A 27,371-nucleotide genomic window follows, 5' to 3' on the forward strand; every position below is an offset into this window, starting at 1 on the left:
AGGAACTCAGCGGTCAACTCCTCCTCCGGGATGTCTCCCTTCATGGGTACCAACCCGCGGTATTACCTGAGAGGTTCTCACCACAGGACATTCCGGCTGTGGAGAACCATCTTGCTGCCCTGCGTTCTTCATGGTGGCAGATCCAGAGGGCTTTGAGGGACTCGGCTCAGCGTCAGAAGTTCCAGGCTGATCGCAGACGGTTGCCCGCTCCTTCATACCAGGTCGGCGATCGGGTGTGGTTGTCTACTCGTAACCTCAATCTTCGGGTGCCCACACCCAAACTAGCTCCCCGTTTTGTCGGTCCTTTTCGCATTCTCCGCAAGGTGAATCCGGTGGCCTATGCCCTTGCCCTTCCACCTGGGATGCGGATCTCCAATATCTTTCATGTATCACTGTTGAAACCTCTGATCTGCAATCGCTTCACTACCTCTCTGCCTCGGCCCCTTCCCATTCGGGTTGACGGTCATGAGGAGTATGAGGTGAGCCGGATCCTGGACTCTCGATTGGTGCGCGGTCGATTACAGTTCCTGGTTCATTGGCGCGGTTATGGTCCCGAGGAGCGTTCCTGGGTTCCTTCCGCGGATGTCCATGCTCCTGCCCTCCTCCGCGCATTTCATACCCACTTTCCTCAGAAACCTTTTGTTGAGCCGCGGAGGGGGAAGGGCCCTTGAGGAGGAGGTACTGTCAAGGTCCTACCTTTTCCCAGAGGTTATGTTACTCCATGTACTGGCATCCATCTTGGATTTATGCTGAGCATGGTGGGAAGCTTTTATGCCTTCAGGTCTCTGAGGTCCATCCCCCAGAGGGGTGTGGCTGAGTACATATAAGCCTGTGATCCGCACATGCTCTTTGCACTTGTGTCTTTGTCTTGCTACAGCTCTGTGTATATGCTCGTGACTCTTCTGGTATTTGACTCGGCTTGTGACTAGACCATTCTCTGTGTTTTCCTTCGATTTGACCTTCCGTTGCTGAACCCGGCCCGTGACCTATGATTCTCTGTCTACTGTTCTGTACTGTTTTGTTCCATTGTTGTTGACCCAGCTTGCCTGACTACGCTATTGTCATTCTCACCAGCTACACGCCATTGGCGGCGGCCATTACCGCAGCCGGGGTGTCTCGGGGGCCGCGACCTGGTTCCTGGCTGCGTCAAGTCCATCCCCACCATCAGGGGCCCTGGTGAAGGGCAGCCTGGGACTTAGACTCCGTGCCCTGAGGGACTTCGGTCTGTTGGTGGTGGTTGTCGTCAGCCAGTGCGTTACCCTGCCACTAGGCCTACCTGTCCGTTCCACAGCCCTGCCCTGACACATCTGGAGGGAACTGCATCCCAAATTCCAATACTTTACTTATTATTCTAACCCACATAACAGTTTTTGCAGAATCAACCATGGTTCCATGTACCTGAACCATTTAACTTTAGTGGAAAGGAAATCTGGTCGGATCACTACCTCATCATTTGCCTCGCCATGTTTGTTGGCCTGACTTGCCCCACTAATGGAGATTAAAAAATTCCTTCCTATGGCTCAAGCAACATATCTCCAAATTTAGTCTCATATTCAAACTTTTTTTCCGTTAAATTTGACTAAGTGTCTTCTGTAGTTTCACTATGGGAGGCCCAATAGGCCATTATCCAGGGCCACCTAATTCACCGCACCTCATCTAGAAAGCATGTAAGGGAACGTAAGATAAAGGAGTTAATCTCCCTCCTAACTACACCCCAGTCTTGGAAGTCGTGGTCTAGATCTCCTTTCTACAGAGAAGGCTGAAAAAGCCTTATGGTGGACCAAACATTAGTTCTACACATATGCAAACAAAGTGGGAGTGATGCTTGCCAAGAAACCTAACTCTGCAGCAAGGTCAAATAAACCGTTATAATTAAGAACAAGCGATGGAGGTCTTACCTCTGATCCCTCCAAGATTACCACTTTGCAGACTTTCTTTCATGCCTATAAAACAATTCTACTCCCTCCTCTCAAAAAGAACTGACCTTTTTTTTCCAAAAACCTGCAACTCCCATTGCTTTCTGGAGCCGCTCGTGATGTCCTGGAATGCAGTTGTTACCTAGATGGAAATTAAATCCCTGAACCCTATAAGGCCCCAGGCCTGGACTGGTTTTCTGGATTGTATTATAAGAAATTCTTGCCTGTTCTGATACCCACCTAGCCAAAATTGTCAATGCTTTAAAAAGGAGCTCTATACCATCCCTGGACCTGCTAAGATCGCACATTACTATGATTTTTAAGAATATGGACAAGGCGCTTGACTCTCAAACCTTTAGCCAATTTCCCTCTTGAATGTGTACCTGAAGATTCTGGGAAAGGTCCTGAGCATCCAAATCAACTGATACCTTCACTCACTCTTTCATAGGGACCAGGTGGGTTTTGTCCCAGTGTGACAAGCCAGGGACAACATCCACAAGGTAATCCACTTGATCCACATACTGAACCATTGCAAGATACCTGGTTTCCTCCTTTCATTAGGCATTTTCAAAACTTTTGATTCCCTTTCTTGGGGTGATTTACAATACCTCTTGAAACCATATGTGGCTCCTGCTGTTGTCTCTGCCAATTAGGGCGGGAATGCTGCTGCACACAGAAGGTTTTTTTTACCTTGCATGCATAGAATGAATGAAGGTTAAAACACTTGAGCATTTGCAACCACTTTAAGCTAACAAGCTAACCCCTACCTACTCAACTCTTATTGTATCTAATTATTGTCCTCTACTATGTTCCTTAACCTTTCTTATGCAGTTGTGGCAATTCCCCTCTCTCTCATGGATAGGTTGCGATAATGCGATTAAAATAATGATTCTGCCTACAGCCCTTTATTGTTTTAGCACCTTGCCTATTTAGGTCCCCTCCTTTTACTTGTGTTTTTTACAAAACAGGATACTCACATGCAACATGCATTTAAGCTTATAAATGCCCTAGAATCCCTTGTTACACTCCAAATTTTTCAGCTGTCTATATTAAATGCTACTTCTGATGTTCCACTTTAGGTACTCCTGGAGCTCTCGACCTGTGAACCCTTCCCTGTTACTGCCCTGCCCTGACTCCAACACAAATTACACCCACTCTTATTGAGCCACTTAACCTCCCTAGCAGTATGATTATGTCAATATTTCTGTGCTCAAAGTGGTACATTTTTTTTTTGCATGGAAATATGTTGTTTTTTTTATTGTAGGCCTGTCATTTTTAGGAATAACTCACTGAAATCTGTCCGAACAAGAGTCTAGTAAACATCTCGGGTACGATAAAATTTGAAACCCGAAATTATAATAAAATAAATAATCATAAAACATAATAAAATAATAAATTTAATTAAATAATATAATCAAACCAAAAACACTGAAATCATAAATATAGCGCCAAGTTAACACATCACTGAGCTTAGTCGCAAAATCGTTTTCAATGTCTGATGACAAATTTCCCCATGAATCATTATCACTCAATTCTGCAAGTGCTTTAATTTACTATTGCTGTTCTCTAGCTGGTCTAAAACCACTTTTGACGTAAAGGGACGCTTTTTGGACGCCATGGACTTTTCTCAGTTTCCAGGCAGAAAGAACAGTAAAAATGCAGGCAGGGCACAGGACAAAGCACTAGGGACAAAATGTATGTAAAATGCTTTGATACTTGATGCTTTGATGTTTTACTATGTGATTTTAGTGTATTGAGTGAATGTCACTTTTAAAATTTTTGAATTTCCCACCGGTTCCGTCCCGACGCTCACAGGGAACGGAGGAGATGGCTGGGGACACTGCAGGGGGGACATCGCGGGAGTGCAGGACAAGATAATTGAAACAGGGATTCCGGAGCAATGCTGCAGGGTAATCCTGAGTGTAGCTCAGGGTTACCGCTTTTGGTACTGAAAGTTTACCCCGAGCTACAGTTGGGAACACCGCCAGGGAGGTTAATGCTGCATAGCTTGAAAACCTGGGATTTTGCCCACTACTCTGGCAGTCTGATGTCTCCTTTTTTACTGCTGTTGCTGATCTTGAATAACCCTCTGTTTCCATCGCATATGGAAAAACCAAGGATGTTTACATGGTGGTCTCCTCTTTACCATTTACACTTCCTAAGCAACAGTCACTCCGTGGCCCATTGGGAATGAGATCTTGTGACTTCGATAGATTTTGACGACTGGAGCAAGGCCTGGTCAACCATAGTGAAATGTTCCTGTAATACTGCTACCCTTGAATCAGTCTACAAAGTCCTTTTGAGGTTGTATTGGGTCCCTGCCCACATAGCTCATGCAAATCCTGTGTACAGTGATAGATGCTTCAGGAACTGTGACCAGCTAGGGGATGTCCTACATATTTGGTGGTCCTGCCCACGGTTGATTTGATCCTGGTCCAGGGTCTTTGGCCTACTGCATGTTTTATTCCACTTATCTATCCACAAAAATGCCAAATGGGCCCTGTTACATTGTCCAATTCCGGGTCTTTTTCACATTTCAACAAAACTGGCAACCTACTTATTTCTATCCACCAAACAAGCTATAGCTAAAATCTGGAAGAAATCCTCCATTTCCTTTCAGGCGGTAAAAAAGTGCATGATCACCTTAATGATTAACAAAAAAATGTCCAATGTTCGAAATTGTCAGCAGGGGTTGGACTTTTAGAGTGGGGTCCAGATCCACATGGAACCCAGAAACAATCCAGCAACTCCTAAGGGGGTAGTGCTACACATGGGGGCTTGTCCAGGACTTCCCTGTCCAGAGAGCCTGTGAACCCCAGGAAGAAAGCATGGAACCCAGGCAGATCACTGCCTGGAGCCAAGAGGAGAATGGAAGACCAGAACAGTGTGTGGTGCTGAGCCTCCCTGGAGATGACTAGACTGAAGAGTGGGTTGAGCAGATGCTAACAGCTTGCATCCTTGATCAGGGAGTGAGTATCCTTGACATCAGAAGTATTCCAGATGTTCCTAATGTGCTGATACTGATGGACTGGAAAAAAGGAATTCCTCCTCTACTAGAATGAGAGAATGTACACCTGTCTGATACAGTAATGGCCCAGGTGCTTTAACCAATCCTCCCTGATGGCAGCACAGATAGTTCAAGGAAAGGAACCCCGGAACCCAAGGCATCCACCTCAGCAGACATAGTGTGAGGCATACCTGCTACTTCACTGCCTGAAGTGGGAAAGTTCATAGAGACCCTGTTAAAGAAATCTACCTCTGTCACCAGTCACAATTACTGGAGGCTGAGATTTTTCTCTAGTAGGAATTCCACTCCTCTGAGGGAGATTGAGTTCAATACGTGGGTCTATCAGGGCCTCCAGGCTATCGAGGATTGGAAGTAGCCAATGCTGTGAAGAGACGGAGAGTCATGGAAAGCCTACGGGCTCCTATTTCTGACATTGTGTGTAAGTTGAAATGGATTAAGCCAGGCTGTATTTGGGCGAGTCAAAAACTGTATAGAATTGACCTATCTGTTCAAACACATGTATCAGTGAGAAGGAGAGAAATTGACTACATGCAAAGGCTGTACAAGATCCTGCACCAGGTAGTTGTCCAAGGGGGAGTAAAGGTGGTTGGCATTAGCAAGGCCCTCTGGACCCAAGTACAAGAGGGGGGTCAGCCACTCGATCAGATTGCACAGAAGCTGATAGTCAGTTACCCTTATTGGGCTCTGACCTATTCCAAGCTGTTGAAGACTACCAGGAGGAAGAAGCTTTGATGGTGGCCAAGGATAGGAAGACAGAAGCTCAGAGTGGAGCCCGATACAGGGACCACAGAGGGAGTGCCTGAGGCACAGGTCATGGCCTCAATGGATGACATTGTGAAGACCCTATCTGGCTCAGGCCCAAGCCATGATTCAACAGACCTGTGAGGTCCAAAGAACAGTGGGACAGGTGATAGAAGCTCATGTCGCCATGCAGAAAACTGTCAGTGCTGAGGAAGAGGAGACTGCTCCACGAAACACATCAGCCACAAGAGGATCCTCATGAGATTGGGAGCTGATCCTGTGTATTGATGCTTTTTTAATCTGATACACCTTTGTTGCCACAGTGTTTGTGAATATATTTTAACTTTGGATTTAAAAAAGCTATCATCCTAGGTAATGCACTAGGCTGTTGTGCCCCCTTTTTTTCCTTGTCTTTATGGAAATGGAACAAACAGTGTTGGCATTGGCAGCCGGACAAGGGGAATCCAGCCCTGGATACTTCAGACGTTGCTTTCAGTGTGGAGAACCAGGGCACTTTTGGGCCCAATTCCCACAGACGGAGCCAATGGCTGACATTACGGCTGAAGTGATACAAGTCTTAAAGAAATTGTTCTTTCCAAATTCAGCGGAAAACTTCTGGGGTCTGAAGTGATACAAGTCTTAAAGAAATTGTTCTTTCCAAATTCAGCGGAAAACTTCTGGGGTCCTCAGTGAAGGAACCAGCTGAGGGCCTAAAGAATACCTTGAGCTCCAACTCTCAGGGAACACAGACTTTAGACACTAAAATCACTAAGACTTCTACTAGCAATTGTTCTTCCAAGTCCATTCAGCTCCCAACTTTGTTGACTGGAACTCTGGCTCAGGGAAATTAATACACACCACTCCAGAAAATCGGGAATACCAAATCCCAAGAAGCAAATCACTCAGTCTGGGAAAGCTCAAATCAGAATTGCAAAGCTTACTTCCAGATGAGTTAGTAGGCCCATCTCCAGTGGTCTCCATTCAAGTGGTGGAAGTGTACACCAATGCTTTGCTGTGCACTGGAGCCCAAGTAACCCTACTATATAGGGATTTATTTGACAAGCATTTGAAACACATACCGTTGTGGTAACTGGAAGATCTAGAGATTTGGAGAATCAAAACCCAGAAATGTCCCTACGATGGCTACATACCCATCCAACTAATTTTCAGCCCAACCTTGATGGGGAAAACTGAGACCTTTGACACCCTGGCAATAGTCTGCCCTAGGCCTTTGGGGATAAAACAGTGTTCCCTATTAATTGGGACCAATACCAACTTAGTCCAGCAGCTGCTTACCCCATTGGACGAACAGAACACTTTGCCACTAGAAAGCATTCCCCCACAGTTACGTCAGGTTTATTAGAGAGTCATTCGAGAATTGAGGGCTCCAGAAGAGGAAATGGGGAAGGTTTGGAAGATTGGGCCTGAAGAGAAAGTGCTCGAGCCGGTTGCTGTCACATGTGTGCAAGCCCGAGTCAAATTAAGCCAGGGTCCTTCGTAGTGTTGGAGACTGAAAGCGGAGGAGAGACGGATGGGATAGAGATAATCCCTGAAGTGATCACCACAAGGGCCCTACAGTGGAGCCAGGGTAATGTGTATGAGTCTGTAACAACACCGCTGCTCCCATAACTCTAAGACCTTGAGCTCTGTTGGGGCAAGATTCCCCTCTGTCAGAGGAGTGGAAGAGAGAGAGGGAGACTGACAAGCGGCGAGAGAGTGTTTTCCAGGAATGACTATGATGTTGGGTGTGCCAAGAGTGCTCAACATTGAATTTGATTAAAGGAAGACAAAACATTTCAGGAGCTGGCCCAACGGGTCCCTCTGGGAGACCTAGAGGATCTCGGGGAGCAGTGGAATCCAGGAGTCCCTTTGCCTCCACTATTGTAGTATTACGCAAGAAGAATGGTACCCTACAAACGTGCAATGATTATAGAACCTTGAACAAGCGGAGTATCCCAGATCAAGAGACAACCCCACGGATTGAGGATGCCTTGCAGTGCCTTTCTAGAGCCAAGTGCTTTAGTGTGCTGCATTTGAAGACAGATAGAAAATTGCTGTCATGAGCCCACTAGGGTTTTTCGAATTTGAGTGCATGCCTGAAGGCCTATCTGGGGAACTTTCCAGAGGCTGATGGAGTGTGTGGTAGGGGACATGAATCTGACTGAGGTCCTAGTTTATCTGGATGACATAACAGTGTTCGGGAGAACCTTGGAAGAGCATGAACAGCGATTGGAAAAAGTGTTCCAGAGGCTTCATGAGGAAGGACCGAAATTATCCTTGGAAAAATGTAAATTCTACCAGAATTCCATTACCAATCTGGGCATGTATTCTCTGCAGATGGAGTGTCCACTGATCCCTGCAAGATTGAAGCTGTGACTACCTGGTCCATGACCCAATAACATTACTGAATTGAGGTAGTTCCTGGTATTCTGTTCATACTACCATCGGTTTGTGGAGGGAATTGCTAGAACTGCTGCACCCCTCACCAACCTTCTAAAAAATATGGAAGGGGGCACTAGTGAGCCAAACAAAGGTCCCCCAAAGAAAGGACCTTGAAGACCTCGGGAATCTATTATTGGCCAGTGGCAGTGTGAGCAGGCCTTCATCAAGCTGAAAAATCACAAAAAAGAAAAAGAAAGCGCCAATCAATAATATCAATACTATAAAGCAGCAAACCTCTAACCCAAATTTGGTGTAAAATCAAAAATCGGAATGCGCTAAAATGATATAAAAAAATCCATATATTGTGCAAAAAAAGTCCAAACACCATAAATTCAACATATGCAAAATTCCCCAGTGAAACAATTCATAAATTATTATTAGTGCGAAAAGTCCAACTCCCCAAAGAAATTTCCTCTTAAACGTATTATAACACCGTGCTCAATCCACCACCAGATGAATGGAATAAACTCACCAGAGCTCAATGCTGATCAAATTATAAATCAGCACAAGCGTATTTGCTCTGGGAGCGATGAGAGAATTCAAATCATGAAGCAATACTCTGTGGTTTGAAATCATCCAGATACCAGGAGCAATACTCTGCAGCCACTCTGAAATATGGCCAGGACCCTTTATATACCGATCATCCTCCAAGTATATGGCAATACCACTCAGGAATAAAGGAAAGGCATGATGGTGCAGTAAGTAAAAACTGTTTTTATTTATTTAAAATCTCATATTACTCACAAGTCAAGTGTCCACCTGACACTGGTATAAAAACAACAGGATAGAGGAATGGACGAGCCCTGCTCACCGCGGACACCTTGCCGACAGCCACAGGGAACGTCCCGACGTCATCCAATAGGCTCCACCCTACGCGTTTCGTCACTCTGACGTCCTCACGGAGCGGCATCATGTCGCTCCGTGAGGACATCAGAGTGACGAAACGCGTAGGACTAATTTGGCTGGCTAATTTCTTTGTTAGATATATATATATGTTATATCAAACGTTATCAGTTTGTGTCTTTTTTTGCTGTTCTTGGGGACTAAAGACTTTAAGAGGGAGGAGAGTGTAACACTCTGCTAATAGGATGCAGGATGTTAAAATGTACACAAGATGGCAGTGTTCTGCAGAACCTTGGCATTCACACTCTGTATAGCAGCCCTATGGAACTTGTATACTGAATCGCAGTACTTTGCTAAAAAATAATGTAGTAGATAACTACATTTTCCAGAGGAGCTGGCTTGTGGGCAGGGGCATATATATATATATATATATATATATATATATATATATATAAAAGCCCGAGAGATGAGACAGGAAGTGAGAGGGGAGAGATCTGGAGTGAGGAGTGCACTCTTGTGGAAGGATCAGACCAGGCCGTGGAAAGGGAGAAAGAAAGGAGGCAAGGAGAGTCCGCTGATCACTGACCTTGCCGCATCATAAAGAAAGTTTATCTGCTAGCAGGTGACCGGACAGAATGCTGCAGGCAGGACTGGAGAGTCAAAAGAGAGAGAGATCGCTAGAGTTCGCCAGACGCCATCCCTTGGGTGAGAGTGTTCCCTGTCCTTGACAATGCTTGGGACTCTAACACCTGCTCTTCTTTTGCTATTTTCCTGCACACAGTTGCAGACACTGCAGATAATTATTAGAAGTTGCGGCCTAGTTCCTTTAGCTGCTATTATCTGACTACACTTAGCACAGCCTTATCAGAACAGATAGCAGGATAGTCAGTCCACTGGCTGAACCACCGCTGTGTAACCATCATCAATTCACTCTGCTAAGGAGGCCTTTTCCCTATTGTGCCAAAAATCTTGTAGCCTAAAGAAGAGTTACTCTGTGCCACCAACCACTTTTACCACATTGACCACTTGTTGCTTTAGATTCGCTAGTAACTAGTGCCTTAAAGGAACATTACATCTGTAAAATTGCTGCTGACAGGGGGAGTGTTATTCTTCTTTCTTTTTATTGCACTGTTCCTCAGAGAGTTACAGTCCACCCTTCCCTTCATTGTGCACCAACTGAGCCCCATCACGCACGCAGTAGACTCTTCCTTGCCTTTAAAGAATATTATTTGTTTTGGGGTAAAGAGCTCTTTTCCTTCATGCTCCTTGCCATCGGGCCCTGAGGGCCCAAAGTGAACTAGTCTACCTGTTTGATAGTCCTAGCTGCTCACTGGGGACTGTAGGACCACCTCAGGTTGAAGGTATTGGGTTAGTTCCTGAAAATCAGGCCTGCTAATACTAATTGAGATTCTGTGATAAGTAACAATTGATCTTACACATTCTGTTTATGCTGTGTAACCAAGTCATATTGAAGATTGCTATAAACCTCTTACTGAATTTACTTCAATCTGTGTGTGAATACACTTGATGGTGGTGATTTATTTAAGTTACGAGTGTACTGTGGTGTCAGCAAGGGATGAGCTTTGAGTGGGGTCCAGATCCACAGGGAACCTGAAAACAATCCAGCAACTCCTAATGGAGTAGTGCTACACACACTACATTTTTCTTTACCTCTACTCCTGGACACCCTGTACTTTCCTCTCTACTTGCTTCATCTTTCTTTGGTACATTCAACCCACTGGGATATCTGGTCTTAATGGACCTCTATAGGTTACTGGATGATGACCAACCAAACTCCCGAAATGTAATTTTCAGTTGATTTTGTTTATGTTTTCAATTTAGTGCAATTGATAACCTGTGCAATTGATCTTGTCTCCCTGCATGGGCAAACCTGAAGCTCGCTCTGTTATCATTTTTTTAAAAAAATTTAAATATTTATTAGTTTTCCAGATAAAATACATATTTCCATCATATTCTCATAAAACATACAAAACCATTATTTATTTCCCTTTCTATATCTATTTCCCACACCCTCCCATCCAATTCCCTTCCATCCCTCCCTCCTCACCATACTACCCACCCTGCATTTCTCCACGTCTTCCCTACAAAAGTAAGAGGCTCTTTCACATATCACACCCTATAGCTTCCTATATTTCGCCTTCAGTACAAATTCTTCCCATTTTTTCCATTTCACATAGTATAATCCCATCCTGTCTTCCTGCATATGGTAAAGTTTTTTTCCATCCTACAAATCTGGTTCACTCTATCTACCCAATCTTCTTCTTTCGGCACCTCTGTCTTACGCCAGAACTTGGGTATCAAACCTTTTGCTGCATTTAGATAGTACCATATACCCGATTCCTTATATTTATTCACTGATATGGATATTTATTCACTGTCTCTGGATCCAATCCCATATTCATACCAGTAATCATATCAATTAAATGAACTATTATCTTCCAGAATACTTGAATTTTTGGACACTCCGACCATATGTGATATAACGTGCCTATCTCTCCACACCCCCGCCAACACCATGGTGAATTCTTCCCACTCATCTTATGTTCAACATTTGGTGTAATGTGCCATCTTATCAAGCACTTGTAATTTATTTCCACCTCTCACATACTTATATTCTTGTGAATTAATCTAAATATTTTCTTCTGTTTATCCTCTTCTATCACCGCCCCCAAATCTCTTTCCCACTTCACTATATACATTGGCTTTGTGTTTGTGTCTAATTCAGTGAGGATCTTATATATTTTAGCAGTGCCGTGTTTCCCATCTCCCCGTGATTCCAACAGCCTCTCAAACAAATTCCAATCCTTTCTAGATCTCAAGGGCTTCGGAAGATTCCCAACAAAGTGTTTTAATTGGTGATACCGCCACTCATCTATCTTAGTTAAAGTTTCTCCCTTTTCCTTTCCCAAATCCTTAAGTGATCTCAATCCCCCCCCCCCCATTATATCTCTCAATTGGACATCCTCCTTCTTAAACCATTTTCCTGTAATCTCCTCCCTACCTGGAGGAAAAAACTCTGTGTTCCTCAGTGGCATTAATAGAGAATTAAAATCCCACTTCATATATTTGTGCAATATATCCCAAACACTTAAAACATTTAAAGTATATGAACTTGTGCTATCTTTTAATCCTCTATAGTGTGCTGGCACCCATATAATTTTACTCAAATTAGTTCCACTAAGTTCATTTTCAATTTTGACCCAACTTTTCCCTTTTGGATTATGCGTCTAATCAAAAATTCTCGCTAAAACTACTGCTCTGTAATATCTCTTAAAATCTGGCACTCCCAATCCACCCTTCTCTTTATTTCTACTTAAGAATTCATAGGATATTCTAGGTTTTTTATTCCTCCATATATGTCTTATCATTTTTTTAATTGCCTTAAAGAAAACCTCTGGGAGTTTAATTGGGATCATTTGAAATCTACATAGGATTTTGGGGACAATTACCATTTTTATCAGATTTATGCATCATATCCAACACGGGTTTCCTCCTTCTAACTTCTTTAATTCCTCCTAATCTCATTTAACAGTGAAATGTAATTTGATTTATACAAGTTCTTATACGAAGCTGTGAGTTTTACCCCTAAATATTTTATTTCTCTATCTTTCCATATAAATGGGAATTCTTTTTGTATCTTTTCTTTTTCACTATTTGAAAGATTTATATTTAAAATCTTAGTTTTTGTTGGGTTGATTTTTAAGTCTGATAGCTCCCCATATTCCTTCAATATCTTCATTAAATTTGGGAGTGTTATCCTGGGGTTAGCCACATAAAGCAACAGGTCATCCGCAAAAGCAGCCACTTTATGTTCTATATCTCCTATCTGTATTTTATATCTATATTCTTCCTAATTGTTGACAGTAAGGATTCCAATGACAAAACATACAACAATGGGGACAATGGGCAACCCTGTCTTGTTCCGTTTGACATCCCAATAGACTCCGACATTTCCCTACTAACCATAATAACTGCAGAGGGCTTCCTATACAACTTTCCTATCCACTCTCTCATTCTAACTCCCATCCTCAGGGCTTCCAAAGTGTCCATCATGAAGCCCCAATCAACTCTATCAAATGCCTTTTCGGCAAGAATTGAAAGCACCACCATCGGAGTTTTTCCCTTTCTACTTTTCTGAATAAGCAACAGAGATCTCAGCCCATTGTCTCTGCCCTCCTTCCCCGGAACAAATCCCACCTGATCTCCATATATCCATTCGGGCATTAAATCTTTCAGCCTATTTGCTAAGACCTTTGCATATAGCTTAGTATCTGTGTTCAATAATGAAATTGGTCTATAACTAGAGCACTGAGAAGCATCTTTTCCTTTCTTTTCGATAAGCACCACATGAGCCTGTAGAGATGCTCGCCTCATTTCCATCTCTCCCCCCACACAGCATTCATGTATATCTTCAATTTAGGTATTAACAATTCATTGTATTTTTTATAGTACCTCACAGTATAACCATCTGGCCCTGGGCTTTTTCCCGTCGTAGTACTTTTTTAATGCTACTTTTATTTCTTCCTGTGTAATTTCTGAATCTAGGGAATTCAATTGTACTTTGCTTAATTTTGGTAGACCCGCGTTTTTAAATATATCCTTCTTTTTTCGATATTCGCATTTCCAGTATTATTTAAAGAGTCGTGGGAGATAATATTATACAACTTACTATAATATTCCTTAAACACCTTAGCAATCTCTTTAGTTGAATGAACCAATTCTCCCTTGGAGTTTTTTATTTTTTCTATATAATTCCTATTTTTCTTTTTCCTCAGGGCTCTCATTAAGTACTTTCCTGGTCTATCTCCCCATCTGTACCTCTCACTTAATACTTTATTGAAGGCTCTTCTCTTCTCCTCTTCCATCAAAATCTCTAATTCTTTTTTCTTTTTTATTACCTTCTGTCTTATCTCTTTTGTTCTATTTTTGTGTATCTGTTCCAAATCAAATATTTCCTTTAAAAGCCCACTAAGTTTCTCTCTTCTCTCTCTTTTCTTTTTTGCCCCAATCGCGATCAGAATTCCTCTTATGTAAACGTTATGGGACTCCCACACTGTGGCTACCGACAAGTCTCCTGTATCGTTCTCCCTAAAAAAATTGCTTAATCTCTTCCCCAATCTTCTGATCAGTCTCCTTATCCAGGAGAAGTGCCTCATTCAAATTCCATCCTGAACCGCCTGTCAACCGCCTTCCCCATCCTAGTTTCATTGTAACAGGGGCATGATCCAAAAAAGACATTGCTTCTATTTCTACTTTAGCCAAAAACTCAATAAGTTGATGATCTAACAATATATAATCCAATCTCGAATACATCTCATGTGCATTTGAGAAGAAGGTATAGTCTCTATCCTTCATATGCGTAATTCTCCAGATGTCCACCAGTTGGCACTCATGTATCACCTTCTTCAAGGTGACACACCTCCTTCTCTCTGCACAGAAGATGTTGCATCCATTTGTGGATCCATATAGAAATTGAAGTCTCCAGCCAATATCAAGCGGCCTTTTTTAAAGTCCATCAATTTTTTCAATACACCTTTCAGAAATATCGCCGGTCTCTTATTTGGGCAATAAATGTTAGCTACTGTATACTCAATTTCTTGTAGTTTACCTTTTAAAAATAAAAATCTCCCTTCAGGATCTGTCTTTCTATCCTCCAACTCAAACCTTATATTCTTTGAAAACCCTATTGCTACTCCCTTTTCTCTCTTCATTGGGGAATCTGCGTAGTACCACGTTGGATAATATCTAGAATTCAACTTAACACTTGACTCTATCTCAAAATGTGTCTCCTGCAAAAAAAACACCGAAGATACTCTGTGTTGTAACTCCTTAAATAACCTAAATTTTTTCCCAGGACAATTCAACCCATTTACATTATACGTTATAAACTGTAGTTCTTCCATCCTTCTTATATCTCTATTCTTCACCTCCATCCCCTCTCTTCCTCTCTCTTTACTTTTATACCTCCTCCCTTCATGCAGAGTGTTAGCCTTAATAACCCTCCCCCGCCCTCTCCCACCCACCTTCCTATACTACCCATTTCCCAGTCCATTCCCTCCCGCCCCCCACTCCGCTCCCCCCTTTTACTACCCTACCCATTTTTAGACCTCTAATGTGCCTACTAATCATTTGTGGGACCAAACCCACTTTTGATTCAAACCTTGGGGCTAAACTCCTTCCAACCTTCCCAATTACCCTCTGTCTATCTATTTAGCTCAATAAATTTCCGCCAAACTCCTAAAAAAACGGAACTCTGAAAGAGATACCATAAAGAGGAAGAAAGAGAAGAAAAAAAAAACACCCCCCCTCTCCTCCTTACTTCCCCCTTCTAACAAACTGCCAGTTCTCCTTTCTCCTTCTTCCCATCCAGAAATCTCTATTCTTTGCAAATTAAGTCTATCACAGAAGTCTCTCAAGTCCTCAGGGAATCTCAGATAAGCTGTAAATCCATTCTTCCATCCAATTAGGCACGCTGGAGTACCCCATCTATAATGCACATTCTGTTTTCTCATCTGCTCTAACAGAGGTTTCAAAGATCTCCTTCTCCACAGAGTCTCAGGTGTTAAATCCGCAAAAATCTGAGTGTTTATTTCTCCATACTTAATAATTGTTCTTCCCTAGATCTTCCTCCAAATCTCTTCCTTATCCCCATACTTATGGAATTGAACAATTATGTCTCTCGGTTTTTCCTTCCCTTTTTTTGTTGTTGAAACTTTCCTGTTCTAAAGACTTCATCCAATTTAACCAACTCTGTATCAGGTCTGTCCATTATGGAGTTTAAGATTTTAAAAACTAATTCTTGTAATTCTTCCCCTTTTGAATCTCTGGGACTCCTCGTATCCTAAGATTACTCCTCCTATCCCTGTTTTCTTCTACCTCTATCTTATAAAGCAATTTTTTCTGAACTTTCCCAATAACTTTTCTAATTCGGAAATATTTTGGGCATGATTTTTAACTTTTTCCTCCGTTTCTTCCACTCTCAATAACAAATGCCCCAAATCTTTCCGTATAGTTGCCATTTCTTGCTTTATTGTTTTTTTCCAGATTTTTGAACATTTCTGCCATCTCTTTTTTATTCCGTACTTGTAGATCACTTTCAGGTGTGTATTTTTGATCGGGACGTGTATTTTTTGATCGCACCAGTTTGGGACCTTTTGAGCCCCCTTCCTTTAGCGCTTTTGTTCTTTATGTCTTCTTGTAAAACTTGTTCTCTTCTAAGAAACCAGGGTAAGTACATATTAACAATATACAGTCAAGTCCATAAATTTTGGGACATCTACATAATTCAAAAATGTTTGGCTCTATACACCACCACAATGGATTTAAAATGAAACTAACAAGATGTGCTTTAACTGCAGACTGTCAGCTTTAATTTGAGGGTATTTACATCCAAATCAGGTGAACGGTGTAGGAATTATAACAGTTTTCATTTGTGCCTCCCACTTGTTAAGGGACCAAAAGTAATGGGACAATTGGCTTCTCAGCTGTTCCATGGCCAGGTGTGTGTTATTCCCTCATTATCCCAATTACAATGAGCAGATAAAAGGTCCAGAGTTCATTTCAAGTGTGCTATTTGCATTTGGAATCTGTTGCTATCAACTCTCAAGATGAGATCCAAAGAGCTGTCACTATCAGTGAAGCAAACCATCATTAGGCTGAAAAAACAAAAAAACCCATCAGAGAGATAGCAAAAACATTAGGCGTGGCCAAAACAACTGTTTGGAACATTCTTAAAAAGAAGGAACGCACCGGTGAGCTCAGAAACACCAAAAGACCCGGAAGACCACGGAAAACAACTGAGGTGGATGACCGAACAATTCTTTCCCTGGTGAAGAAAACACCCTTCACAACAGTTGGCCAGGTCAAGAACACTCTCCAGGAGGTAGGTGTATGTGTGTCAAAGTCAACAATCAAGAGAAGACTTCACCAGAGTGAATACAGAGGGTTCACCACAAGATGTAAACCATTGGTGAGCCTCAAAAACAGGAAGGCCAGATTAGAGTTTGCCAAACGACATCTAAAAAAGCCTTCACAGTTCTAGAACAACATCCTATGGACAGATGAGACCAAGATCAACTTGTACCAGAGTGATGGGAAGAGAAGAGTATGGAGAAGGAAAGGAACTGCTCATGATCCTAAGCATACCACCTCATCAGTGAAGCATGGCGGTGGTATTGTCATGGCGTGGACATGTATGGCTGCCAATGAAACTGGTTCTCTTGTATTTATTGATGATGTGACTGCTGACAAAAGCAGCAGGATGAATTCTGAAGTGTTTCGGGCAATATTATCTGCTCATATTCACCCAAATGCTTCAGAACTCATTGGGCGCCGCTTCACAGTGCAGATGGACAATGACCCAAAGCATACTGCAAAAGCAACCAAAGAGTTTTTTAAGGGAAAGAAGTGGAATGTTATACAATGGCCAAGTAAATCACCTGACCTGAATCCGATTGAGCATGCATTTCACTTGCTGAAGACAAAACTGAAGGGAAAATGCCCCAAGAACAAGCAGGAACTGAAGACAGTTGCAGTAGAGGCCTGGCAGAGCATCACCATGGATGAAACCCAGTGTCTGGTGATGTCTATGCGTTCCAGACTTCAGGCTGTAATTAAGTGCAAAGGATTTGCAACCAAGTATTAAAAAGTGAAAGTTTGATTTATGATTATTATTCTGTCCCGTTACTTTTGGTCCCTTAACAAGTGGGAGGCACATATGAAAACTGTTGTAATTCCTACACCGTTCACCTGATTTGGATGTAAATACCCTCAAATTAAAGCTGACAGTCTGCAGTTAAAGCACATCTTGTTCGTTTCATTTCAAATTCATTGTGGTGGTGTATAGAGTCAAAAATGTTAGCATTGTGTCGATGTCCCAATATTTATGGACCTGACTGTATACTAGGAAGCTAGATTTGACCTACTATTTGTCCATTTGCACTTTCATTTCCTCTTCTAGGGTCAATCAACCACTTTTCCTCTTCCACACCTTCACATCCCCCCCCTTTTCTCCTTTACACAATATTTAATTATATCACACAGTCCAATATGCAGCTAGCCTAGGCCGTTCTCACTCACGCTCCTCTCTCTCGATTCTCCTGTGAGGCGGCTCCAGGCTGCAGTTGTCAGATATTCCTCCTCTGTTCTATTTCTTGGGGGGATTCCTCCAGGGTCTCTTCTTGTCTTGTGCAGCTATCTGTAGACCTCTAACAGGCGAACTGAGGTACAGGCTGGGAGACGAGTTAGGGAGCGGATCGGCGTCTCCTTCTCCTCTCGGGACACCGGCCGGCTTCTCCTCCTCCGAAAGCTCCTTCGCGGCTGACCACGTGGTCACGCCGCGTCACTCCGTCTCCCCGGCAACCCGATGCTCAGTCCTGGACACAGGTAGGTCTCCGGTATCTTCCGCTAGGAGGGCTCTTGGGGTGGCTGGAAGCGGAGTTTGTCGGAGAGCACTTGCATCATGCTCTCCTGCACCGCCATGTTCAGGCTCCTCTCCTCCTGCCCTCTCCCTCTAGCTGTCACTGTCTTCAGCTCTGTTATCTTTTAGCATTCAAAAAAATGTTTTGCGGAAAAAAGACTAGAAAACCTATTTGAATAAAACACCAGGACCAGATGGTTCCTAAAGTTCTTAAAGAACTCTTTAATGTTAGCTGTAAACAGCAAGCACATACTGTACAAACACTTTAAGCCCAGTATACACGATGAAAATATCAGAAGAGTAACCGTTCATTTTTTTTTTGCATGCTTTTCTCATATCGAAAGTGCACAGGTTACTAAAGTTACAAAAATTTATGTAAAAAGTGATGTAATGTATTATATTGTATTTTCTGGAGAAAACTGTACTGATTAAATGAAAATCGTACATTATGGTATTGTACGAAATACATTTTCATGCTTGTCCCTTTGAATCATTTCATACAAAAGCTGTGTACTAACGATCGGATCACCATACGATTGCTTCAAAAGCTGTATTTTTCATACGATTTTCTGAGCACATTTGCCAAGGCTGAGGGCTGCTCTTCAAGACACAGACTGGGAGCAAATATTGGCATAGAAGAACACAGAACAGAAATTAGAATTGACTACAAAATATATTCCCATGGGCAATAAGTTTAAAGGTTAAAAATGAAACCTATGTGTCTCATGGCAAAATTTAAAATAGCTATAAATAATAAGAAAAGAGCCTTTAAAAAAAGATTCAAAAGGAACGACAGATAGCAAAAGAGAGTAGGACAAACATTAAAAACATATTTAAATATGTTAATAGTAAAAAAGTCAGTTCTGAGCATGTAGGCCCTTTACAAAATAATCTAGAGTGGGTGACTTGGGACAAAGAGAAGGCGAATGTACTAAATACCTTCTGCAGCTCTGTATATGCAAAGGATCATAGGGGAGTTCAAGTCCATAATGGGGATGATATTGACATAGCTCCAAAGGAACTACTTGGCTCAAAATTGATATGGTCCAGAAATATTAAGGTAGAGTAAAGGTGAAAAAGGCACCTCGACCAGATGGCATACACCCACATGTCCTAAATGAATTGAGCTGTCATTTCAAAGCCATTGTTTCTAATTTTTAGGGACTCTTTAATGGGTAACTTCACTTTCGTGGGAAAAAAATAGCAGTTAAAAAAATATTAATATAGCATATACAATTGTGACACAAGTCATATTGTAATTGAATTTTATTAAAAATTACCTTTCCTTTTCAAACTGCAGCACTGTCATTTTCTGTAAAATGCAATATAATATGGCTACCTGGAGGTGTCCTAAACACAGAATTGCCCCCCAGAAACACCATTTCCTGCTTGTGTGAAGGACTTACTGATTTTCCCAGAAGCCTGCACTAAGATACAAGTCAGATGTCAGGCATCCCTTGAAACAAAAATGTCATTTATGGTGAGATACTCCCAATAGGAAATCACATCTAAAGGGAGGCAGACCCTGCAATGTTTCTTATTAAAGCCCTGCAAGTGCAGTCACTAATTAATAATTATGAAACCACTCCCATTAGATCCACTTTCCACATGGACACAGAAACAAACTGCTCTTTCTTCAGAATAACAAAAGGTAGGAATCCGCAACAAAGTTTGTTCAAATCCTTGCAATGTACATAGATCACCCAGAGTGGAATGTTTTTCTCAGCAAAAGTGGATTTATTCTTTTATGACTGGCATAGTACCACTATATTGGCATGAGGCCAATGTGGTTCTTATACAGTATTTAAAAAGAGATCAAAGTCTTTAAGTAGCTACAGGTCTGTTAGTTTAACTTCTATAGCTGGGAAGATACTAGAGAGTTTAATAAAAGACCACATACTGTACATGAGTTTTTGCTAAAAAAAAAAAATTTAAGTAACAGACAGCATGGTTTCATGAAAGACAATTTGTCAAACAAATCTGACTTCTATTTGAGGAGGTGAGCAAAGGAGTGGCTGTTGATGTAGTATACTTTGGTTTTGCAAAAGCATTTTACAGTTTCCCACACACGGCTAATGTGTAAGGTAAAGTTTACAGGGTTGGAAAAATCAGGCTGTATTCAGAGAGTAGTAGTTAATGATTCATACTCTGAATGGTCTAAGGTTATTAGTGGTGTTTCCCAAGGTTCAGTGCTGGGACCCTTACTTTTTAATATATTTATAAATGATAGAGTCTGGGATTAAAAGTACCATTTAAATCTTTGCAGATGACACCAAGCTGTGCAGTGGATTAACGTTCTCACAGGATGTCTTCAACTTACAAGCCAGCCTCAATGCACTATTTAATTGGGCAACTATGTGGCAAATGAGGTTTAATGTTGATAAATGTAAGGTTATGCACTTGGGGGCTAAAAATACATACTAGGAGGAGTAGAGGAGGATCTGAGTGTTCTACTAGATCAGTGGTTGGCAAGCCGCGGCTCGCGAGCCACATGCGGCTCTTTACAGGCTTTAATGCGGCTCTTGTGTGCCGGGCGCCCGCTCCCCTCCCTCCTCTCGGGCAGCAGGGACTCTGCAGCGTGATCCAAAAAAAAAACAGCCAGGGCAGCGCGCTCAAATGCAATGATTGGCCAGTCTCGCTGCCACTCACATCCTGATAGCCAGTGATTGGCTGTCAGGATGTGTGTAGGCGGGGCAGCGTGACGAACCTGAGAGGAGCTAGGCTCCTCTCACAGTCCGCCCTGAAGACCGGAACGGCGCGGGAACACGGCTAAAGGAACGCGAGGAGCAAAGGTAAGTGAATTAACACAGGGGGGACTTGGCTTACTACTTGCTACTTACTTACTACTACTATATGATGAATTAATATGGGGGATGAATTACTATAGGGGGGATGAATTACTATATGGGGGATGAATTACTATAGGGGGGGATGAATTACTATATGGGGGATGAATTACTATGGGGGATGAATTACTATATGGGGGATGAATTACTATATGGGGGATGATTGTAGCCGTATTAGTGCATTTGCGACAGAAACAATTGAGTACTGTCCGTGATACTTTTTTTATTTGCACTAACATACAATTTTGAGGACAAGCTTTCGGGGTATGTCCCCTTCTTCAAAGTCCAAGCAGTACTATACAAATCACAAAGTTTAAGCAGAATGTTAGAAGGGATTGAGAAAAAAAAAAAAAAAGGGCTACAGATAAGATATATCAAAAGCGAGGGGGGGGATACAACACTCACACAGAGGGGGTCAAGTTTTAGCTAATAGATGGTCATAAAGCTGTCGGATAATGGTTGAGGAATCCCATGTCCAAATTAAGACCGTTATCTTTTGTGTCAAATAGAATTATCATTCTTAGTTCAAATGTTTTTCTTTCCTGGATGGATTTAAATTTTCCTTTCAGAACTAAAATATTGAGGTCTTCCATATTGTGGCCTGGTTGTGAGAAATGGTGTCCTACAGGTGTGCAGAGGTCATCTTCTTTATGTTCCTTGATGGTATGTCTGTGCAAATTCATCCGTGTTTGCAACTTCTGTCCTGTTTCACCAACATAAGATCCTTTGCTGCATTTTCTGCACTGGATAAGGTATACAACATTACTGGAGGTGCAGCTGTATGATCCGGAAATATTGAAGATCCCTTTTGAGTGTCTGACACTTTTTGATGGATTGATTTGGTTGCACAGCTTGCAGCGTTTCTTATTGCAGGGTTTGCTTCCATTATTTGTGGCATCATAATCAGAAGGAAGTTTCCTACTGATTAGTTTATTTCTGAGGTTGGGGGGTTGTCTGAAAGCCAGTATTGGGGATTGCTGGAATATTTCTTTCAGAGTTCCATCCTCTGTTATGATGGGTTGTAAATCTTTGATTATTTTTCTTATTCCCTCTAGTGCCGGGTTGTATGTAGTTACTAGAGGTACACGGTTGTTTGTTCTTTTCTCTTTGTACTGAAGTAGATTTTCCCTTCGGGTTCTCAAGGCTGTGTTTATGCCGGTGTTGATAGTTTTGTCCTTGTAACCTTTCTTATGGAAGGCGTCTGCTAGTGTCCCAAGATGTTTATCTCTGTCTCTTGGGTCAGAACATACTCGGTGGTATCTGATGGCCTGACTGTGTATGATGGCACGTTTCGTGTGTTGGGGGTGGAAGCTAGAACTGTGGAGGTAGTTGCATCTGTCAGTGGGTTTCCTGTATATTGAGGTGTGAAGCGTATCATCCCTGATGTATACTGTGGTGTCTAGGAAGTTGACGTGTGTGAGTATTCCATTTTTAGTTTGATTGATGGATGAAAAGTGTTCATCAATGAGTAAAATTGTTTTAGATTTTCTTCACCTTCTGTCCATATGATGAAAATATCATCAATATAGCAAAAGTATCTGTATGGTTTTTGTTCCATGCTGTTCAGGAATTGTTCCTCCATGTCAGCCATAAATAAATTTGCATATTGGGGTGCCATTTTACTTCCCATCGCAGTGCCCATACATTGAAGATAGATGTCCTTATTGAAAGCAAAGTAGTTGTGTGTAAGTATGAATTCAATGAGCTGTGTAACATCCTCAGCAGTGTATTTGTTGTTTGGTGAGGATGATAAGGATCTGTGACATGCAGCTAATCCATCCTTGTGAGGGATATTACTATACAGGGATACTACATCCATAGTCACTAGAAGTGTATTAGATGGTAATTGCTGGATGTTGTTGATCTTGTTCAGAAAGTCAGTTGTGTCTTGCAGGAAACTAGCAGTATTCATGACTAACGGTTTTAAAAATTTTTCTACAAAGCCTGAGATTTGTTCGGTGAGTGTATTCATACCTGTTATGATGGGTCTGCCTGGATTTCCTGGCTTGTGGACTTTGGGCAGCATGTAGAAGTCCCCGATTTCTGGATGATCCGGAATCGCATTTATAAGTTCTGAATGTAGGTGGGCTGGAAGTGTTTTAATGAGACCTTTTAATTGCTTTGTAAAGTAAACTATGAAACTATATATTATAGACAGACCATTATTCATATTTTTAAGGACAAGTTACTGACTGGAATGGCAAGGTTACCAACACCCCATAACATTTGTTACTGACAAAACACAGAAAAGTTACTGACAGAGCATGTAGTTAACTGCCTATCTGAAATATGACAGAAAGTTCCATTATAGGACTAAGACATGCAATATTTAAAGGCTAAGTTCACATTTAAGAGAGCAAACATGCACTTATACTGTATTTGTAGAAAAAATGTGCATTTATAATTTTTTTCCTCCAGTCACCTATAAAGCTGTGCACCTGTGATCAGTGGATCACTGGTGTAATGTCAGGCTCCTGCAGACACTTTCTCCAGCTTTTTGGGCTTTCAGTTAGAAAGCTGAAGGAAGTGTCCATTGACAACAAATGTGCTGATCAGCCAACTCATAGTCCATGGAGAATTATAAGCATGTCTGCCACTTTGGTCTCTGCTAATGAATGACGTGGTTGGGCGGGTGGAGCACTAAGCTTTGCCAATTTTGTGTGACAGTGGTTGTGGGGGAGAGGAACCCCCGAACACTGTCACAGGGAGGGGGGCTCTGCTGGTGGAAGGCAGGTGTTCCCATAGAGACTGCCAGTGCTCCCAGATAATGCTCCCACAAAAATGCTCCCACAAAGACCATCAGTGCTTCCAGAGACTGTTCCCACAGAGACTACCATTACTTCCAGAGACTTCTCCCACAGAGACTGCCAATGCTCCCACAGACTGCTCCTATAGAGACTGCCATTGCTTACAGAGACTGCTCCCATGGAGACTGCTGGTGTTCCCAGAGACCTGTACCACAGAGACTGCACTACAGAGGCTGATCCCACAGAGATTGCCAGTGTGCTCCCACAGAGACTGCCACACAGAAGAAGACTGCTCCCAAAAGGACTGTGTTACTTAATCCCGACCCCTGAACTCTGTGAATTACTTATTCCTGACCCCTGAACTCTGTTCATTACTTAATCCTGACCCCTGAACTCTTTGCAATACTTAATCCTGATCCCTGAACTATGTGTGTTACTTAATTCTGACCCCTGAACTCTGTTTGTTACTTAAGCCTGGCCCCCTGAACTCTGCATTACTTATTCCCGAGTCCTGAATTCTGTGCATTACTTATTCCTGACCTCTGAACTATGTGTGTTACTTAATCCTGACCCCTGAACTATGTGTGTTACTTAATCCTGACCCCTACAATGCAATGCTTAATAATGACCCCTGAACTCTGTGCATTGCTTAATCTTGACACCTGAACACTGCATTACTTATGACTCCTCCAAGGATAAGTTCACCTTTATACTGTCAGTGTAAGCTGTTTGCTTGTACCTCGTATGAGCAGTCAGTTACACAATGACAGGGAGAAACGAAAAAAACTACCTAGAGTGCTCAACAGCGCCCTGGTAGTTAATTAAGAACTACAAGCTGACAGCCACAAAGGTTGTCGGTACTTGTAGTTCTCCCATTTTCAGAACTATGTGAATAAATTATGTGGCCATGTGGGCAGAGCCTCACACGGCCACACTCTTTTCAAATAGTGACAGCAGGTACGGGTAGAAGATCCCCGACCTACTATCACAGGGAGTGCTGGGATCAGGAAGCGGCTGCAGGAGCGGGAACATGTTACATGTTCCACCTTAAAAATCATGTAACTTTCCTAAATCCTGACCCCTGAACTCTGTGCAATACTCAATCTCGGCCCTACCGCACGTTATGTTGCATATCTATTTAGTCGCCGTAACAACATCTTTTTATAATTTACAAAAAATTGGGTATTATATTGTGTTTTGTGTGCATTAAAATTCATCAAAGTGTATTTTGTCCAAACAATTTGCATTTGAAAAACCGCTGTGCAAGTATTGTGTGATATAAAAAATTGTAAAATTCACCATTATATTCTCTAAGGCCTCTTTTAAAAAATATATATATTGTTTGGGGGCTCTAAGTAATTTTCTAGCAAAAAAAGATGATTTTTACATGTAAACAAAAAGTGTCAGAAAAGGCATGGTCTTCACACTTGTTTCTTTTTTTATACTAAAAAAAGTAAGCATAACTTTTTTGTTCTGTATATATTTGAATTCTGTATTTTGTATTGAATTCAGCATTAAATTGTTAAATTGACATATAAGCATTTGGTGCAAAATAAAATTTCCTAATAAGCCTGCAAAGTGTCCATAATTTTTGCCACCATTGTATATTGTACACTCCCAGGCACGGAAGTTTTTTTTTTTACTATAATTGTACAATCCCAGGTACAGAATGTTTGTTTTTTACCTTATTGAATAGAATGCATTAAGGTAGCAAACCTTAAGGCTTTACAACCACTTTAAACCTTGGGAATAAAATAAATTACAGTTTCTTATACACATTTTAAATTTACTGTTGTGGTCATTACCTGAAAAAAATTCAAAATGCTCAAGTGTGCTTGTTTGCCGTTCCATGTTTAGATTCCTGTATTTGATAAAGCATGTTTAAATGTTTCTTTTGTAGTCCTCTGTATTTCAGGGAAGGGGGACTTTGCACATACTAGTTGGCTTTACAGGAGCGACCATAAGCATTTAGTACTCAACTTCCCTGTGCTCCCATACTTCCCCAATTCACAGCTGCTTGTATAGGCAAAGTAAACAGGAAGATATGCAGATGATGGTAAAGTGTAATGCAAGCATCTCTATTAGCTGTAAAGATAGTCTCTTTTCAATCAGTTGTAATGTAACACTCAAGAGTTGCAGTACCAGAAAAGTTATTATGCAATACTACTAAGCAAGAAACAGTACCTGAATATTTATTAAGAATATATTACATTCATGTGCAAGTTTTGTCCTATTAGTGTTGTAATCTGAAAAAAATGGTTCTTCATTGCTGCGATATTGAGAGTTTTTGTTTGCCCTCTAGATTGATGAGGATAAATGGCGTGACTCAGGACCACGACTGCGCAAGGGAAAATATGACAAGAAGGTATGCAAAACAATCTATTCCCTTAAAGGCTAATTTTACATCTGTTTCAATATTTTTATAAAATTTTTCACATGAAAAAAACACAATAGGCATATAGTTATTACTCAAGTACAGGATCGAGTGGAAGCCCGTATTGTAGGCGCAATAAACTTCAAACCAAAATGTGAGCATGATATTGATAACAAATTTGTGCATATATACACAAATCATATCATAGAATGGAAGTATCACCAACATTGCTCAAAATTAGTAAAAAAATTTAATGTAGGCTGCAGGCAATTCCAGATGGAAAGGGACAAGTCCCAAGCGAGAGGTGTACGCATCGAGGTACAAAGGTTAAGTAGAACCACGAAAACCAGTATTGTACGGGAAAGGTATTATCCAATAAGAAGCAAAAAAACATCACCTGTAAAGGAAAGGAGAGAAAAAAAGAAGAAAGTGAAGGAAAAATGAGAAAAGGGAAGAGAAGGAAAGAGTCCATGACCCTGTCTGGATGCCTTCTCAACAGGTTCATTAAGTAAAGCTACTCTGGGGTCCTTAACAACAGTTATCATTGTCACAGAATATATTAGGGCATGAACTTGTATCCAGAAGTGCTTTACCTTGTGGCAAAACCACCATATACATTGAGCCTATGTGCCTGCAAATCCAGAAGCATAGAGGTGAAAAACCTTGATACATTTTTGATAGATGCTCGGGTATCAAATAACAGTGAGAAAGTACATTGAAGCCTTCTTCCAAAAGGGAAACATTCATAACTCCCTTATAAGTCCTAATTGACCAGTCCTTCCAATCATCTACGTCTATCTCAGACCCTGTGGCCCTGATTTACTAAATTGAGTCTACCAGCAGACGCTGAACATTCAGGCAGACTCAATTCAATCAATCAAGACCTGTCAGTCTTCAGAAAGGCATCTAGCAAGCTGATTGAAAAGAGTCTACTTTGTAGACTCTTTTCTGTTCATAAATACGGAATCGCGTAAGACACATTTCTAGATGCAATG

General features: G+C 41.6%; 1 protein-coding gene across 2 annotated transcripts in view; it reads left to right on the forward strand.

Annotated features, from left to right (window-relative positions):
* Window positions 1-27,371, forward strand: part of GUCY2C (guanylate cyclase 2C) — an 879,595-nt gene that overhangs the window by 344,261 nt on the left and 507,963 nt on the right. For both annotated transcript variants that reach the window (XM_089687691.1, XM_089687690.1), the window contains one exon: window positions 26,305-26,367. In XM_089687691.1, coding sequence (XP_089543817.1) covers window positions 26,305-26,367 — 63 coding nt within the window. The remainder of the gene's footprint in view (window positions 1-26,304; window positions 26,368-27,371) is intronic.

Source organism: Staurois parvus, unplaced genomic scaffold, assembly GCF_062004578.1.
Source record: "Staurois parvus isolate SC_StPar_1 unplaced genomic scaffold, SC_StPar_1.0 ptg000436l, whole genome shotgun sequence".
NCBI lineage: Eukaryota > Metazoa > Chordata > Amphibia > Anura > Ranidae > Staurois > Staurois parvus.